Source organism: Pagrus pagrus (genome assembly GCF_965226575.1).
Source record: "Pagrus pagrus genome assembly, chromosome: 11".
NCBI lineage: Eukaryota > Metazoa > Chordata > Actinopteri > Spariformes > Sparidae > Pagrus > Pagrus pagrus.
The window spans coordinates 432501-450000 of record NC_140195.1 but is presented as its reverse complement, the minus strand read 5'-3'; the positions used below and the strand labels follow the sequence as shown (position 1 = coordinate 450000).

At 47.3% G+C, this 17500-nt stretch overlaps 1 protein-coding gene across 6 annotated transcripts in view; it reads right to left on the bottom strand.

Moving 5' to 3' along the window:
* Nucleotides 1-1465: 1465 nt before the first annotated feature.
* Nucleotides 1466-17500, bottom strand: part of hdac6 (histone deacetylase 6) — a 26749-nt gene continuing 10714 nt past the window's right edge. For 5 of the 6 annotated variants that reach the window (XM_084366838.1, XM_084366835.1, XM_084366839.1 and 2 more), the window contains exons 9-28: nt 17414-17500; nt 17117-17185; nt 15742-15868; nt 14523-14588; nt 14365-14424; nt 14146-14235; nt 13964-14070; nt 13443-13510; nt 10134-10281; nt 9847-9975; nt 9559-9727; nt 6881-7086; nt 5689-5881; nt 5445-5594; nt 4890-5067; nt 4679-4806; nt 4249-4593; nt 4003-4149; nt 3785-3913; nt 1466-2989 (exon numbers count right to left, since the gene is read on the bottom strand). The exon at nt 17414-17500 is cut by the window's right edge and continues 18 nt beyond it. In XM_084366838.1, coding sequence (XP_084222964.1) covers nt 2921-2989; nt 3785-3913; nt 4003-4149; nt 4249-4593; nt 4679-4806; nt 4890-5067; nt 5445-5594; nt 5689-5881; nt 6881-7086; nt 9559-9727; nt 9847-9975; nt 10134-10281; nt 13443-13510; nt 13964-14070; nt 14146-14235; nt 14365-14424; nt 14523-14588; nt 15742-15868; nt 17117-17185; nt 17414-17500 — 2665 coding nt within the window. In that variant the 3' untranslated portion in view covers nt 1466-2920. Of the gene's footprint in view, nt 2990-3784; nt 3914-4002; nt 4150-4248; nt 4594-4678; nt 4807-4889; nt 5068-5444; nt 5595-5688; nt 5882-6880; nt 7087-9558; nt 9728-9846; nt 9976-10133; nt 10282-13442; nt 13511-13963; nt 14071-14145; nt 14236-14364; nt 14425-14522; nt 14589-15741; nt 15869-17116; nt 17186-17413 lie in introns of those variants that run through there. The other variant, XR_014623570.1, reaches the window with a different exon arrangement.

Genomic DNA, 17500 nt, shown 5'->3' with positions numbered 1-17500 from the left:
TGAACAGATCAGGTCTCTGCTGACATGTTGAGTGTCTGTATGATTGTGGCAGTTAAAAAGAGCCCACAGAACCGGCACAGGGGGCGGCCCACCGAGCCAGGATATGACCCAGCAGAGGAGCTGCTCTCCAGTTAAATAAAGGGAGGCCAGTGATGGAGGGATCCAGGGAGGGACAGTAACAGACTCTGTCCCAGCCACAGACACTGTCCGCTTCATACGAGGTACATACTGCAGTACTACTGCACATGGACACAATCAAATACATATATTATACTGTCTGACTGTCTGGGAACACGCTCGCACTGTTGGAGCCACCAGAACATGATCCGTTAGTATTGTACTGAAATCACAGGCTCGGTTTGTCCTGTGAAATCTTAATTAACTTCTCTCAGTACTTGTATGTAAATGCACTTCTGCAGATGAGGAGACTGTCGCTGGACTCCAGAAGGCTTCAGGTGTGTCAGTTTGATGGAAACATGCTGCTTATTTAGTCCATAAAGGATGTGAAGTCAGTGATGTGGTGCTAATAGAAAATATATGTGTAACAGGACCCAGATGCTGCAGTCTCCTCAGCAGCCTGGTCACATTGTGAGTATTGGCTACAATAAGTCGACGTTATGCACAAATCCTGCTGCGCTAACTCACATTTCTTTTACAGACTTCACAAACTGTCAGAAGACTTTACGCAAAGCACCTGGAGAGACAGACGAGCTGGCAGACGTTAAGATAAAACAATAAAAAATGAGATTAAACGCCGGACACTCAGGAAACTGGACCTGGAAATCCAGAAACTAGAAAGAAGTGAGTATTTCAGTGCCCACAGTAACCATAACTGCAATACTGTGTTTGAATATCTGTTGCTTTTGCTCTCTCTATTCCAGGATCCAAGCAACCGAGACACATGAGGACTGCTGAATTAAAAAGAAATTCAACTAGAAAACACTGTGGTGTCCTCCCTGCTTCATGAATGTGAAGTAAATTTAAAAGATAACCAATGCTGAACAAAATGCACACACACAGCAAACAGTAACGTTTGACAAGTCTTCATTAGCACAGCAACATAACACTTGGCCCGAGTAATAATACGACCACTTGAATCAATACAAAGACTGTTGCAATTACAAACAGCCAACAGATTTAAATGAAATGACAACATGTAATATTTTAATGCAGGATAATTTAAATGATGCAACACACTTAGAAAGACCATGAACACGCTGTAAAACACATCAACTCCTCACAGGACTGACGGTGGAAACACAGGTGAAGCACTAGGATCGCCCGGCTGTTAGCCGCCCGGCTGTTAGCCGCCCGGCTGTTAGCCCGGTCTGGAGCAGGCTAGCTGCAGAGAATAAATCACCATAGTAACTGGGCCGGGTTAAGTTTGACCTGCTTGAGGCTGAATTCAGCCCGGATGACCAACATTAATCCCTCTGATGATCTGAGAGAAATAAACACTGAATGATTCTGTGACAGTTATAAAGTTTATTTCCTGCTCAAAACAGAAGAATTAAAGGTTGAATGAAAACGATTATTTCTGTTACTGAATAACAATAACAACAATAACAATAACAACAAATAGATACAAACAACATTGTCATAGTAATAAAACATTTACAAACAGAATATTGCACACAGACCTGCTCCTGTCTCCACCCTCCACAAGTCTGTTAATCAAACGCACCTCACACACAAACTGATCGAGTCACTGAGGAAACGGACCAGAACCCAGAACCAGAACCATAACGAGCTCTAATGATTTATGTCACTGGACTCTGATTGGATGTGTTGAGACTAACATTTAAACCAAAACCTGAAATTAATCATCAGAATGATCTTAAACTGCAGAAGATGTTTGTTTGTTTGTTTGTTTCATCACAGAAACTTATGGAGCTGCTGTTTGTGGGCGTGGCCTCTCTGTGACATCATCACCACTCTGACCTCTGCTCTCAATAATCAACACGTTTGTTTCTGCTGGTGATGATGATGAAGATGATGATGAAGATGGTGATGATGATGATGGTGATGATGAAGATGGTGATGATGATGATGATGGTGATGATGAAGATGATGATGATGAAGATGGTGATGATGATGATGAAGATGATGAAGATGGTGATGAAGATGATGATGATGATGATGGTGATGATGGTGATGATGATGATGAAGATGATGATGATGAAGATGATGATGAAGATGGTGATGGTGAAGATGGTTAAGATGATGATGATGATGATGAAGATGGTGATGGTGATGATGAAGATGGTGATGATGATGATGATGAAGATGATGATGGTGATGATGAAGATGGTGATGATGATGATGGTGATGATGATGGTGATGATGAAGATGGTGATGATGATGATGGTGATGATGAAGATGAAGATGGTGATGGTGATGATGATGATGGTGATGATGATGATGAAGATGGTGATGGTGAAGATGGTGAAGATGGTGAAGATGATGATGAAGATGATGATGATGAAGATGGTGATGGTGAAGATGGTGATGATGAAGATCAGCACCAGTATTAAAAATAAGAAAAATTAAATCATCACTTCTACTTGTGAGTTTGTTTTTTGGCAGTTGAGAGACACCGTAGAGAGACGATACTGATTCAACTACGTTTCCCACAAAGCACCACTGCTGCTGGATGCTGTATCCATGACAACATGCTCAACAGTTCAATCACATTGAAGGAAAACAGACAGAGAGAGCAGAAACACACTGCAGGTGTTCACAGTCAAATGCTTCATCTCCTCCTCTTCATCTCCTCCTCTTCTTCATCTCCTCCTCCTCTCAGCTCCTCCTCCTCTTCATCTCCTCCTCCTCTCAGCTCCTCCTCTTCATCTCCTCCTCCTCATCTCCTCCTCCTCTCAGCTCCTCCTCTTCATCTCCTCCTCCTCATCTCCTCCTCCTCTCAGCTCCATGGAGGGATCTCCTCTCTGAACTTGGCCCAGTGAGCAGAGTTTTTAGCCTGAAACAGAGTCTGAGGAGAACGAACATGAGTTCAGTACATCGTCACCTGACGCCCTGCGGCCCAAAAACACTGGTTCCATAATCTGGGACATGACCCGTTTACTGAGACATGACCCGTTTACTGCCAGATAATCCATTAATCACCAATAATCCATTTGGTTCAATAACATTTGTAAAGTCTAGAAGAGATCAAATTATTTTATCTTGATTCAAGTCAGCCGGCTCAGTCGGGGACATCTCTAGTGCTCACGCTCTATGAGCCGCACCATGTTGAAGCTATGTGCAAGAACCCGGAAGAACCCGGCCGGAGCAACCGGGAGTCGAGCGGTTTTGGCTTCACGTGTCACTGAGCAGCTTTCATAGACACTGCGCCTCCTGCTGACAGCAGGGAGTCACTGCGCCTCCTGCTGACAGCAGCGAGTCACTGTGCCTCCTGCTGACAGCAGCGAGTCACTGCGCCTCCTGCTGAACCTGATGTGTAGAGCTCTCTAACGCTCTCCAGCGCCACACAGTGGACACAGAACCATGTCGCCTGGTGGATGTTGTTGTTCATGTTGGTCACTTTGTTCAGAACCAGTCTGATATGAAGTGTGTCACTGTGGCCTCCAGGTAACATCCAGGTGTATCAACACATATAACTTCATATATTCACGTTTAATATTCTGTAACATCGTGAGTCGTCTTTAAAACTGTCAACTGATCAACTTCTTCTCTGATTCTGTTCTCAGAGAAACAAACAAACTATCTGTAGATTCACCTGCGTCATAACATCTGAACATTTGAACCTGCTGAGGTCACGTGTTACCTGGTTGTGGACGTAGGCCTCACACAGGTAGCACCACACGGACAGATCAGAGAAGCTCAGAACCACCGGGTGTTCAGACACCACGCCGTGAGTCACCATGTGCTCATTCACATAACGACCACAAAACACCTGAGACAGGAGACAGAGGAGCACAGGTGAGATAGCTCTGCTTCATCAACAGGTGAGACAGAGTGGGATGTGGAGGTGAGACAGGTCACCTGGTAGCAGGTGAGACAGATCCAGTTCTCAGCGTCAGAGCCGCAGTCCTGACATGGCAGGGAGACATCGATACCTGAGTGGGGGAGGGGCTTAACAGCATCCAGGTGAGGACACCAGGACAGAGGGTCCACCACGTACAGAGGGGCCTGAAGACAGACAGACAGACAGACAGACAGGTTAGTGATATGTCTGATCATTAATGAATATTACTGATCATAAAATGATATCAAATCATATTTTCTGACGTCCGTCTGTCCTCCACACGTGAGCTCCAGAGACGTCTGAGTCTTCGACCAACCACATGCTCCCTCTGTCTCTGGCTCCGCCCCCGCTCCACCTGTAGCCTCGTCTCTGGAGGCAACTGACTCTGATGCTGCCACGGCAACAGCCTCTGCTAATTGGCTCTGCTCAGGCGTCACTTCACCTGGCTCCGCCTTCACTTCACCTTCACTAGTGACCTCTGGGCTGAGGCGGACCTTTGGCCTGGCCCCGCCCACAGGAGTGGATGTAGCAGGAGTGCGACTGGTTGAGATTTGACTGATGTCCAAACTGGCCAATCCCTGCATGAGCTGCTCCAGACTGGGCTCCGTCTGATTGGATGAAAACAACAAATAGGATTTAATTCTTCCATCATTCTGACGTGAATAAAAAACTCTTCTCTTCATGCTGCGCTACCTCCTGTCCTGTAGGGGGCAGCGGTGCCCTGTCTCCCCTACTCTGCTCTGACTTCCTGCCTTTTCCTTTAGAACTACGTTTCCCACGATGCTTCACGGCAGGCAGCGCCGCCCGCACAGACTCTGGGACTGAAAGAAATGACAGGAAGTTGATCAGACGAGTCAGTAGAGGCTTGAAATAAAAGACATAACAGAGACGAGCTGTGACTGACTGTGTATCCTCAGGGACCTCCAGTAGGGGGCGTGCTGTCGGATGACCTCGTTGATTGCTGCCACGGCGCTGCGATGTGGAGGGGGTAGGGGCGTCGTCAAGGAGGGAGGAGGGTCTCCTAGCAACACGCTGGTGCACATCGCCATGGAGTCAGAGATGGATGTCAAGTTATAACCTCCCTAAGAGAGACAGACAGAGACAGACAGAGAGACAGACAGAGACAGACAGACAGACAGAGACAGACAGAGAGACAGACAGAGACAGACAGAGACAGACAGAGAGACAGACAGAGACAGACAGACAGACAGAGACAGACAGAGAGACAGACAGAGACAGACAGAGAGACAGACAGAGAGACAGACAGAGACAGACAGAGACAGAGAGACAGACAGAGAGACAGACAGAGACAGACAGAGAGACAGACAGAGACAGACAGAGATGTAAACAGTGTCAACAGGTCCATCACTGGAACAAACTGTCACAGTGAACTGAGGAGGAGGAGCCTCTTCTTCATGTCTGTGACATCATCATGTCCTCTCTTGACATCACTACACACCTCCAGGATGAGCAGGACCCGCCCCCCGGCGAGTGACATCAGCAGGTGCGTCAGGTGGGCGTATCCCTCTGGGGTCACATTATATCCACCCAGTGGATCCCCGCGAGCTGCATCGAACCCGGCTGACACCAGAACCAGACCAGGGTTGAACTGCAGAGAGAGGATCGACCAATCAGAGGACTCCATCATGTCTAATCAATGAAGTGTGTGTGTGTGTGTGTGTGTGTGTGTGTGTGTGTGTTACCTCAGTAGCAATCGGCATGACGACGTGGTGAAAGGCAGCAAGGTAGTCTGAGTCGCCCATCCGTCCACTGCTCCACGCTATGTTGATATTAAACCCCGCCCCCTTGGACACGCCCACCCTGTCAGGGGCGGCGTCCTCTGAAGACGGGAAGAATGTCCCGTTGTCATAGCGATGGAGGGAGACGTACAGGACACTGAAGACAGAGAAACCAGTCATCACATTACACTCCTCCGCTCCCTCCCCCTCCTCCTCCTCCTGCTGCTCCCCCTCCTCTTCATCTTCCTCCTCCCCCTCCTCCTCCTCCTGCTGCTCCCCCTCCTCTTCATCTTCCTCCTCCTCCTCCTCCTGCTGCTCCCCCTCCTCTTCCTCCCCCCTCCTCTTCCTCCTCCTGCTGCTCCCCCTCCTCTTCATCTTCCTCTTCCTCCTCCTGCTGCTCCCACTCCTCTTCATCTTCCTCCTCCTCCTCCTGCTGCTCCCCCTCCTCTTCATCTTCCTCCTCCTCCTCCTCCTGCTGCTCCCTCCTCTTCATCTTCCTCCTCCTCCTCCTCCTGCTGCTCCCCCTCCTCTTCCTCCCCCCTCCTCTTCCTCCTCCTCCTGCTGCTCCCCCTCCTCTTCCTCCCCCCTCCTCTTCCTCCTCCTCCTGCTGCTCCCCCTCCTCTTCCTCCCCCCTCCTTCTCCTGCTGCTCCCCCTCCTCTTCTTCTTCTTCCTCCCCCCTCCTCCTCCTGCTGCTCCCCCTCCTCTTCCTCCCCCCTCCTCTTCCTCCTCCTCCTGCTGCTCCCCCTCCTCTTCCTCCCCCCTCCTTCTCCTGCTGCTCCCCCTCCTTCTTCTTCTTCCTCCCCCCTCCATCTCCTGCTGCTCCCCCTCCTCTTCTTCTTCTTCCTCCCCCCTCCATCTCCTGCTGCTCCCCCTCCTCTTCTTCTTCTTCCTCCCCCCTCCTCTTCCTCCTCCTCCTGCTGCTCCCCCTCCTCTTCCTCCCCCCTCCTTCTCCTGCTGCTCCCCCTCCTCTTCTTCTTCTTCCTCCCCCCTCCTCCTCCTGCTGCTCCCCCTCCTCTTCCTCCCCCCTCCTTCTCCTGCTGCTCCCCCTCCTCTTCCTCCCCCCTCCTTCTCCTGCTGCTCCCCCTCCTCTTCTTCCTCTTCCTCCCCCCTCCTTCTCCTGCTGCTCCCCTTCCTCTTCTTCCTCCTCCTCCTCACCTGTCGTCATCCTCGAACATGTGCTGCGTCCCGTTGCCGTGGTGAACGTCCCAGTCAAGGATGAGGACTCGCAGCGGTGCATCATGGGAAACTTTCTGTGCGTGGCGAGCGGCGAGTGCTGCCGTGTTGAAGAAACAGAAGCCGCAGGGAGAATCTCTCTCTGCGTGATGACCGGGAGGACGAACGATCGCCACGCCGTTACTCACCTGGAGACACGGGAGGTCACATGACTGCTGTTAGCATCGTTAGCATCACGTCAAGATCAACTGTGATAACTGTGGTGATCATGTGACGGCTCATCTAGCGCCACCATCAGGTCAACATGTCAATGTTGATGACATCATCAGCCTCAGCTGGACTCTGATCCATACATGAAGAAATTAATATTAAAGTTTCTAGTTTATTCTATTAAACAATTAAACTGTTATATTTTCACAGTTGACAGGCTCATTTTTAAATTTGCGCCATCTTCATATGTATTTAAATGTATATTTAATATTTTTAATCACATTAAATGATTTATTCTCTCTGAACTGAATAAACACATTAAACGTTGCTTTTCAATATTGTAAAAGAAAATTACCAAACACTTTCTAAACATTTTTCATCTGGTAATATTTCAAACAACAGACATTAAGACATTTATTTGCTTATAATATAAATATGTTTATTTTACTGATAAATAATTAGCAAATGAAGACATGCTAGGCTAGTAACCACTGTAACCATGGATGTGTTGAAGACGCCCTGTCACATAGAATGAAGCTCTGTGATTGGCTGTTTCTTGGTGAGATGCACCATGGGAGTCGTAGTTTGACTTTTTATTAACGAACAAAATATTTTCTGACAGTCGATCAGTTTTTGTTCTGATGATTCAACCTGTGAGGATGTTACCTGTCCTGTGTGTGTGTTACCTGTCCTGTGAGGATGTTACCTGTCCTGTGTGTGTGTTACCTGCCCTGTGTGTGTTACCTGTCCCGTGTGTGTGTTACCTGTCCTGTGTGTGTGTTACCTGCCCTGTGTGTGTGTTACCTGTCCTGTGTGTGTGTTACCTGTCCTGTGAGGATGTTACCTGTCCTGTGTGTGTGTTACCTGCCCTGTGTGTGTTACCTGTCCCGTGTGTGTGTTACCTGTCCTGTGTGTGTGTTACCTGTCCTGTGAGGATGTTACCTGTCCTGTGTGTGTGTTACCTGTCCTGTGTGTGTGTTACCTGCCCTGTGTGTGTTACCTGTCCTGTGAGGATGTTACCTGTCCTCTGTGTGTGTTACCTGTCCTCTGTGTGTGTTACCTGTCCTGTGAGGATGTTACCTGTCCTGTGAGGATGTTTCCTGTCCTGTGAGGATGTTACCTGTCCTGTGTGTGTGTTACCTGTCCTGTGTGTGTGTTACCTGTCCTGTGAGGATGTCACCTGTCCTCTGTGTGTGTTACCTGTCCTGTGTGTGTGTTACCTGTCCTGTGAGGATGTTTCCTGTCCTGTGAGGATGTTACCTGTCCTGTGTGTGTGTTACCTGCCCTGTGTGTGTTACCTGTCCTGTGAGGATGTTACCTGTCCTCTGTGTGTGTTACCTGTCCTGTGTGTGTTACCTGTCCTGTGAGGATGTTACCTGTCCTGTGAGGATGTTACCTGTCCTGTGTGTGTGTTACCTGCCCTGTGTGTGTTACCTGTCCTGTGTGTGTTACCTGTCCTCTGTGTGTGTTACCTGTCCTGTGTGTGTTACCTGTCCTGTGAGGATGTTACCTGTCCTGTGAGGATGCTACCTGTCCCGTGTGTGTTACCTGTCCTGTGTGTGTGTGTTACCTGTCCTGTGAGGATGTTACCTGTCCTCTGTGTGTGTTACCTGTCCTGTGTGTGTGTTACCTGCCCTGTGTGTGATACCTGTCCTGTGTGTGTTACCTGTCCTCTGTGTGTGTTACCTGTCCTGTGTGTGTTACCTGTCCTGTGAGGATGTTACCTGTCCTGTGAGGATGCTACCTGTCCCGTGTGTGTTACCTGTCCTGTGAGGATGTTACCTGTCCTGTGAGGATGTTTCCTGTCCTGTGAGGATGTTACCTGTCCTCTGTGTGTGTTACCTGTCCTGTGTGTGTGTTACCTGCCCTGTGTGTGTTACCTGTCCTGTGAGGATGTTACCTGTCCTCTGTGTGTGTTACCTGTCCTGTGAGGATGTTACCTGTCCTCTGTGTGTGTTACCTGTCCTGTGTGTGCTCCCTGTCCTGTGTGTGTTACCTGTCCTCTGTGTGTGTTACCTGTCCTGTGTGTGTGTTACCTGCCCTGTGTGTGTGTTACCTGTCCTCTGTGTGCTCCCTGTCCTGTGTGTGTTACCTGTCCTCTGTGTGTGTTACCTGTCCTGTGTGTGTGTTACCTGCCCTGTGTGTGTGTTACCTGTCCTCTGTGTGTGTTACCTGTCCTGTGTGTGTGTTACCTGTCCTGTGAGGATGTTACCTGTCCTCTGTGTGTGTTACCTGCCCTGTGTGTGTTACCTGTCCTGTGAGGATGTTACCTGTCCTGTGAGGATGTTACCTGTCCTCTGTGTGTGTTACCTGTCCTGTGTGTGTGTTACCTGTCCTGTGAGGATGTTACCTGTCCTGTGTGTGTGTTACCTGTCCTGTGAGGATGTTACCTGTCCTCTGTGTGTGTTACCTGTCCTGTGTGTGTGTTACCTGTCCTCTGTGTGTGTTACCTGTCCTGTGAGGATGTGGTCCACAGCGTTGAAGCAGCCTCCAGCAGCCAGCAGAGCAGACTGGAAGCTCTGGTTGTTGATGTAAATAGAGTTGAAGTCAGATCCCAGTTTGTGTAAATCTCTGGCCTTCATCACTGCTGTGGCCTTCATCTGCTGGATGTGCTGCACACTGCACACACACACACACACACACACACACACACACACACACACACACACACACACACATCTGTAAACATGTGTACACTTGCTGTAATTAATAAATAGATAAATGAACGGTGGCTGTACCTGTGACACCTGGACAGCTCCTCCTCTGTTGCTAAGCGAGCTGGGACTCGTTGACAACGATCGGCCAATCCCAGCTGCTGATGTTTGGAGAAGATTTTAAAGATCCTCTGAGGCTTCTCAGGGTGGTCTCTGCACACACACACACACACACACACAATTTGAGTCACATGATCAGACCTCACACACACACACACACACGCCCACACACAGTTTGAGTCACATGATCAGACCTCACACACACACACACACACGCCCACACCATGCTGTCAGTCCTACAGGTGACTCACCTGTCCCACATGTTCAGATGCTCCATCATCCTCTCATCATAGACCAGACCCGTTGTCGTAGCAACAGAGGGGGCAGGGCCGGTCTGCTTTGTGCTTTGCTCATTGGCTGTTGCTCTGATGACACGCCCGTTAGCCAATGAGCTGCCCTCTGCACAGGAAACAGGAAGTGAACAGAGGTTTATAAAGGCTGTGTCCGAAATCGCCCCCTACTCACTATATAGTGACCACGCCATTTTGTAGTGGTGTCCGAATGTATAGTGATCACTATATAGTGCACTCATTGTGTCCCACAATGCACCGCAAAATGTAGTGAACATACGATGGTCACTAATCGAAGCAAGATATCCCATCATGCATTGCGCTGAGAGAAAAATGACGGACGGAGGCACAGCGGCCGCGGAGAGGGAGCTGATTTACAAATGTCAGTAATGTTGATAAAAAAATATATGGGGATGTGTTGAAGCTGTGGTAACAGTTTTTTAGTAGTATAACGGCAAAATTCACAGCTAGCGACGCTTGCTAATGTTAGCTGACTGTTAGCTAACGCTAGCGACGCTCGCTAATGTTAGCTGACTGTTAGCTAACGCTAGCGACGCTCGCTAATGTAAGCTGACTGTAAGCTAACTGCTGCTGTCTTGCTGCTGCTGGGACATGGAAGTGGTTCTCCCTCATGGATGAGGCGACAGGAGCCGGGCCATCTATTCAGCCTCCAGCCTCACTGCCTCGGCACGGGGAGAGAACCCTTCAGTGTCTGATTCAGTGTCCCCTGATTCAGACAGTGACACACCAGAGCCAGGGGATCTTTGTTAATCTCATCAGGGATCTTTGTTAATAAAATGTTCTTTAAAAAACTGATTAACACTGACTGTGAACTCATATCCATCATAACATATCAACATACCAACAACACCCTAACTCAATGGATTATCAATAACAAAAACGATGAAAACTTATATTTACAAGGCAAATTCTAACATCAACATTTCCTTAACTAACATAAACAAATCAAAGATTATATTATTAAACTTTTAACACGTTATAATATCATTTGAAACTTAAGAAGTACTACTAAGATGTATAACTTAACCAAAAAACTTGACTTTGTACTTCTTCTTTTTTTAATAGTTTTTAACAATAATCATGTTCTTGAAGAGCTCGAAGAGTGTTGTCCGGTGCAGACAGAGCAGCAGCGATGAGCCCATGCAGCTGTTCCCCACAATGCTGGTCCTCCTGAAGCTGCTCACCTCCATCATCTTGAACCTCTTCCACAGGCTCTAATATGTCCCCATCCCTGATGCAGAGGTTGTGCAGGATGGGACAACAGGCAATCACCTTCACGGCAAATGCAGGGTGCACCTCCAGAGCCTTGAAGAAGACCGATCTCCATCTGGTCTTCATGATGCCAAAGGCCCGTTCTATGACTGAACGGGCCTTTGCATGGTGCTGGTTAAACCTCCCAGCGACCACACCTCTCACAGGCTCTCTGTAGGGGCTTACAAGGGCCACTGGGTGGGACATGCAGGGGTATCCACCATCCCCAAGAATGCAGAGCCCTCAGGTGGATAAAGAGGGCTATTTTCCAGGACTCTAGAGTCGCACTGAGCCTGGATACCCAACAAATGTGTCCAAAAAATAAAAAATATGTAAAAAATAAATAAAACTTCATGAAATGAAATGTGCAATAATAATTATTTTTAATTTATTCATTTGTGTGTTTTTATAAGCTGTTGTTAACTTATTTATTCGTGTGTGTTTTTATGAGCTACTGGACACCTGAATTTCCCCTAAGGGATGAATGAAGTGTCTATTAATCCATCTAATCTGATTTATGAACAAAGTTGTGCCGTGTCTGTTTCCACAGGAGGGGGTGTAGTCTGACAATACCAGTGAATTATTGACACTGACAATACATTAATGATTTAGATGTCTTGTATAAATGTAAAATCCTTCATCTTTATACTGACAATCTGACGATGATGGTGAGTATCTTGGGGAGCTCTGAGACTCGTATGTAATTGCGAAGTAAATGGGGCCTAATTATAGTTCTTTGATCGCACGGTACAAGATAAAAGACAAAGGATGTGGCGCGATTACATATACACATACATGTATATAGTGTATAGATTATATTTATATATATATATATAATCGGGATGTACATTAAAATGCTTTTGACTCAATATTAACGGTATACTTTTTAAATACGTATAGTCCACAACCGGCGTTGATGTATGACGTTTCAACTGTGCGACAGCAGTGACGTAATTAACGGCGCCTGAGTGTCCGAAAGTGCTTTTTTCTTTCTGCCGATGAGCTCAATTCATAGTGCACTATGTTGGACTCCCTGAGTAGTGAGTAGTGAGTAGTGAGTAGGGAATGAGTGAGTAGTGAGTAGTGAGTAGTGAGTAGGGAATGAGTGAGTAGGGAGTAGTGAGTAGTGAGTAGTGAGTAGTGAATGAGTGAGTAGTGAGTAGGGAATGAGTGAGTAGGGAGTAGTGAGTAGTGAGTAGTGAGTAGTGAATGAGTGAGTAGTGAGTAGTGAGTAGGGAGTAGTGAGTAGTGAGTAGGGAATGAGTGAGTAGTGAGTAGTGAGTAGTGAGTAGGGAATGAGTGAGTAGGGAGTAGTGAGTAGTGAGTAGTGAGTAGTGAATGAGTGAGTAGTGAGTAGTGAATGAGTGAGTAGTGAGTAGTGAGTAGGGAGTAGTGAGTAGTGAGTAGGGAATGAGTGAGTAGTGAGTAGTGAGTAGTGAGTAGGGAATGAGTGAGTAGGGAGTAGTGAGTAGTGAGTAGTGAATGAGTGAGTAGTGAGTAGTGAGTAGTGAGTAGGGAGTAGGGAATGAGTGAGTAGGGAGTAGTGAGTAGTGAGTAGTGAGTAGTGAGTAGGGAGTAGTGAGTAGTGAGTAGGGAGTAGTGAGTAGGGAATGAGTGAGTAGTGAGTAGTGAGCAGTGAGTAGGGAGTAGTGAGAAGTGAGTAGTGAGTAGGGAATGAGTGAGTAGTGAGTAGTGAGTAGGGAGTAGGGAGTAGGGAGTAGTGAGTAGGGAATGAGTGAGTAGTGAGTAGGGAGTAGTGAGTAGTGAATAGGGAATGAGTGAGTAGTGAGTAGGGAGTAGTGAGTAGGGAATGAGTGAGTAGTGAGTAGTGAGTAGGGAATGAGTGAGTAGTGAGTAGGGAGTAGTGAGTAGGGAGTAGTGAGTAGGGAGTAGGGAATGAGGGAGTGATGTCGGACACAGCCACAGTGAAATCCACAGAGTGACTGCGGCTGCTGATCGTTCTGACAGAGACGCTTACAAACAATTATCTCGTCTTACCCAACGTCTGCAGACAGACCCAGTGAGGGGACAGAGCGGAGACAGTCCCAGAGATCGACTGCAGAGCACTGACAGAGAGACGGGCAGAGACAGAGAGAGAGACAGACAGTGAACAGTTTTACTCCAGTAAAAGTAAAAATATGGTGTTAAAATATTATTTAAAGTCACACATATGAAGAGTACTCGAGTAAAAGTCTTAAAGTATCTGATGTTAAATGTAGTTAAGTATCAAAGTATCAGTAAAGTAACTGATCATATATTAACATGTAAACTGAGTCAGCTGATCATCAATCACTGTTTTTATCTGACTGATGAGAAAATCTATTCATTGGTTGTGAATGCAGGAGCCATTAAAAATGTAATCTGTAAAGTAACTAGTAACTAAAGTCATCAGATAAATGTAGTGGAAGTATAAAGTAACTGAAATGAAGCATTCAAGTAAAGTACAAGTACATCAAAACTGTACTCAAGTACTTTACTTGAGTAAATGTACTTAGATTCCATCACTGTCCACATGTTACCTGTCAGACGGTGCTGTGGGCGGAGTCAGAGGAGGACAGGCTCCTCCCAGCAGAGCTCTGACACAGGCTGCAGCGCCCTCTGCTGTCGACTGCAGGTTATAACCTCCCTACAAATACAACATGGAAATACTCAAGTAAAGTACAAGTAACTTTGTACTAGAGGACCTCGAGAGGTACCTTACCTCGAGAGCGAGAACGAGCCGACCTTCTGCCAAACTCATCAACATGTGAGTCAGGACGTGGAAACACTGAGGACTCACACACATCTCCCCCTGCACACACACGCACGCACACACACACACACACACACACACACACACACACACACACACACACACACAGAGTTAGAAGCAGCAGAGGAACACTTCCTGTCACTGACTTCAGGTCTGAGCAGTTTTTACCTTCGGATCTCCGACTGCAGCATCAAATCCAGCAGAGACCAGAACCAGCTGAGGCTGAAACTGAACACACACACACATAATTATATAATGAGTAAGATGTTTCCTGAGTGTGTGTGTGTGTGTGTGTGTGTGTGTGTGTGTGTGTGTGTGTGTGTTACCTCGTGGGCTACAGGCAGCAGCAGCTGTTGGAAGGCGGTGATGTAATCAGCGTCAGTCATCTTCGTCTGAAGGAGTCGAACAGAGCAGTGGTGAGTTCAGGGACCGTCCGTCTCTCTGACATCACACAGGAACAACTACAGCTGTTCACACTGACTCTAATGTTTCACTGACAACCTGAATCTAAATGTCTCATGTCACCACCTCCACCTGCAGAGACTGATCTGATTGGCCCGATGGAGACGGGTGGTGTAAACCTTTGATCTAATGGTTTCTCTCTGAGCAGGTTCGCCTCACATCAGCTGACATGACGGGAACAACACAGAACTGATCCGAGGACGAGCAATGTTTCTGTTGGAGATCTTAAAAGGAATGAGCTGGACCACACGAGCTGGACCACACGAGCTGGACCGCACACTGAGCGGTAAATATGTTCTCCTCAGATCAGGTTGTGATCTCTGAGATCACAGCAGACGAGCTGCATGGAGACATCTGATGTTTAAATCTTCTCCAGCTGCTTCAGTTGTTCAGCAGAACGCTGCAACTCTGTTTTACTGTGAAGCTCCAGAAATGTTCTGTGGACTACGAGACTTCACCTGACTTTATATCATCAGGAGGAGACGATGACTGAGCCTGACTTTATATCATCAGGAGGAGATGATGGCTGAGCCTGACTTTATATCATCAGGAGGAGACGATGACTGAGCCTGACTTTATATCATCAGGAGGAGACGATGGCTGAGCCTGACTTTATATCATCAGGAGGAGACGATGGCTGAGCCTGACTTTATATCATCAGGAGGAGACGATGGCTGAGCCTGACTTTATATCATCAGGAGGAGACGATGGCTGAGCCTGACTTTATATCATCAGGAGGAGACGATGACTGAGCCTGACTTTATATCATCAGGAGGAGACGATGACTGAGCCTGACTTTATATCATCAGGAGGAGACGATGGCTGAGCCTGACTTTATATCATCAGGAGGAGACGATGGCTGAGCCTGACTTTATATCATCAGGAGGAGACGATGGCTGAGCCTGACTTTATATTTTTTACATTCTGAAGTTGGATAAAATAGCTTCTTCTTCTGTTTGATTTCTGGCAGATCAGAGCTTCACAGCAGGTGGAACCATCTGCACATGTCAATAAAGTCAAATAGTAATAAAACACATCCGATCAGTTTATTGATCAGAGCAGGTCTCTCCCATCAGAACCCACCTGGTTCCAGGGCAGGTTGATGTTTGTTCCTTCAGCTCGACCGCTGCCAACAAACTGACTGTCAGACTCTGGGAGGTGAGGCCAGAAAGACCCCCCCTCATACCTGTGGACACTGAAGTACAGCACACTGACACACAAACACACACACACACACACACACACACACACACACACACACAGTCTTAACCTGACAGGTTTGATGGCTGTTGTTTGTGTTTGTGGAGGGGCCTCATGTATCAATGTTGCGTACTCTGAGCCGAGCCATGCCAGCTGTGTGGGACGGGATCATGAGAATGTCTTCCTGGTACATCAGAGTCCCACACAATGCTGCTGAACAGGCCGACATTGAAGCGCAGTTTGCAGCAAGAGCCGGTTTCCCTGATGTAATCGGAGCTATTGACTGCACACGTGTTGCTGTAAAAGCGCCATCACAGGAAGAATTTGTTTTTGTCATCAGGAAACATTTTCATTCAATTAATGTTCAAATAATATGTGATGCGCAAATGCAGCTCACCAACATCGTGGCGAGGTGCCTGGTTCAACGTGACTCGTTCATTCTTACCAGCAGCATGGTTGGTAGCAGGCTGGAGGCTGGCGCGGTGCGCGATGGGCGGCTTCTCGTGAGTAAATAATGATCCGTTTAATAGCCCCCGAATGTAAACCAGCACAATGCCCACTTGGGCACGTGCATTCAAATATGTGCATTTGTTTTTCCCTGGTGAAAACAGAGCGGCAGAGCTGTCTAACAAGCCCTTTACTGTCTGCTTGTGTTCAGGATTTGTGTCATTAAACTGTTTGTTTCCCACTAACGGTGGCACTTATATATATTATTTATTTTGAAAAAAGTAATAGTGACTCAATCAAGAGGTGCATGAACAAAGGAAACTAAATCTATTTCACATGTTATTGGGCAGAAATCCTCCGCTTCACCTCAACGTCGGACCATTTTTTATTTCTAATTTCAGGGAGTGTGCGCTGCTCCGACCCCACAGCGTTCACGGCCTCACACACACGCTCCCACTCACATTTCCTTTTTTGGTGCTTATCCCTGGCGAGAAGCTGCCAAATAATACAGATCTTCGCGTCTCGACTTTTTAATTTAATAGCGTTTCGAGCTCAGACTCGGTGAAGTTGCGCTTCTTCCCTTTACTCATGGTGTAAATCTGATGGTGCAGAGAGGGGACTCCCCGGTGCAGGCCCTGTTTGACTTATTAATCCATGTTGATTGGGATGTACAAAGGAAAAGTGCTTGGATCGATGCGTACGCACACTTTGATACATCTGATTTTTTTTACAGTTTCTGGATTCTGGCGTCATGTCGCCATGTTTCAGTAGGAAATCCACGCAAGTCTTAGTACATGAGGCCCCTGGTTACCTGGGGTCTTCCTGGAACAGGTACTGGATTCCTTGACCATGATGAACATCCCAGTCTACTATCAACACCCTGAGACACACACACACACACACACACACACACACACACACACACACAGAGCTGTTAATTAAACGAGGTCTCTCAGAGTCACATCATGTCTGAAGGTAAAACTCTACAGAAACTGGATCAGTTGTATCAAAGTGATGACATCATCAGAACATGACAACATGGTGGACTGATGGACTCTGCAGACACACACACACACACACACACACACACACAGACACACACACACACCTGCTGACTGAGAGTCTGGTCCGAGCGTATCGAGCTGCGATCGCCACGTTGTTGAAGAGAGAGAAACCGTTTGACTCGTTACACTGA